The sequence below is a fragment of the Malurus melanocephalus genome, unplaced genomic scaffold, assembly GCF_030028575.1.
Source record: "Malurus melanocephalus ecotype Western Australia unplaced genomic scaffold, MMel_1.1 scaffold_970, whole genome shotgun sequence".
NCBI lineage: Eukaryota > Metazoa > Chordata > Aves > Passeriformes > Maluridae > Malurus > Malurus melanocephalus.
Genome location: NW_026624202.1, coordinates 90,513 through 91,737, shown reverse-complemented (window position 1 = coordinate 91,737; position 1,225 = coordinate 90,513). Strand labels below are relative to the sequence as shown.

The 1,225-nt window shown below is 62.5% G+C and overlaps 1 protein-coding gene across 1 annotated transcript in view; it reads left to right on the top strand.

Annotated features, from left to right (window-relative positions):
• Window positions 1-1,080: 1,080 nt before the first annotated feature.
• SPCS2 (signal peptidase complex subunit 2) overlaps window positions 1,081-1,225 on the top strand; it is a 4,509-nt gene continuing 4,364 nt past the window's right edge. The window contains exon 1 of the mRNA XM_057386460.1: window positions 1,081-1,119. Coding sequence (XP_057242443.1) covers window positions 1,081-1,119 — 39 coding nt within the window. The remainder of the gene's footprint in view (window positions 1,120-1,225) is intronic.

The following is a 1,225-nucleotide window of genomic DNA, read 5'->3' as shown; positions in this document are numbered from 1 at the left end:
TCCCTGCAGGGACAGGGACTCAGCGCTGCCGTGGGCAGCTGTGCCAGGGCTGGACAGCATTTTGGGGTTTGGCAGGGAAAAGAGGGGAAGTGAGCACAAAGACACCTTTTCGATGTAGGGAAGCAGGCAGTGGGCAGCGAGGATCTCCCACTGCTCCCATCACTTGTCAGCCCCTCTGATTCCAGACAGATTTGGGGCAGGGTTGGGTGAGCACACTCCCTATTTTCCAGGAGCTGCAGAGCCTGGCAGCGAGCAGCCATGGTTTCCATGTGCTGTCCTTGCAGCATTGTGGCTCTTTCGGTGCTTCCAAGCTGGAATTTGCCTGAAAAACCTGAGATCAATCCTGAGATCAATCCTGTCCCAGAGGAAACCACACATTGTGCTCGGAGTTTGTGAGAGCAGAGGGAGCGGGAGAGGTTCAGGCACGAGTCCTTGAGCAGCTTCTGGCAGCATTCCCGGCCACACGGAGGTGCCAGCGGAGCTGGACGTGGACAAAGGACAGCTTGAGTGTGTCCTGTGCGGMTGCCAGGGATCCAGACACGATGGGCGAGCAGCACCTGCCTCTCCTGCCCGCATGGAAACCACGCCAAAGCCGGACATTGGGGCTGCTCTGTCCTGCTGGAGATCATGGGACCCTGGAACTGCTAGGGATGGCAAACATCTCCAAGGTCATTGAGTGACCCCAGCACTGCAAAGGTCACCACTGGCCCATGTCCCCAAGTGCCACATCCGCAGGGCTTTGAGTCCCTCCGGGGATGGGCACTGCACCACTGCCCTGGGCAGCTGTGCCAGGCCTGGACAGCCCTGTTGGGGTTGGATGGGGCGCGGAGCAGCCTGCTCTAGTGGGAGATGGCCCTGTCCATGGCAGGGGGAGGATTGGGTGGGTTTTAAGGTCTCTCCCAGCCCAAATCCTGTGATTWTTCCATGATACAAACACTCTCCACGTCACGGCCATGGCGGGCGCAGCGGACTACATTTCCCAGCGTGCCGCGCGGTCAGGACGGGGCGGGACTTCCTCCCGCGCGGCCAATCAGAGGCGCCCAGGTGTCGCGGGCGGGGCGGGGCGGAGGCGGYGAGAAGATGGCGGCCAAAAGCGGCCGGAACGGGCTCCTGGACAAGGTACCGTGCACAGGGCTCCTGGGCCGGCCCGAGCGGGCCCTGTCCCGGCCAGGGACCCGGGCAGCGCCCTGACAGCCCCGGGCATCCCCCCCATAGCCATGGGCAT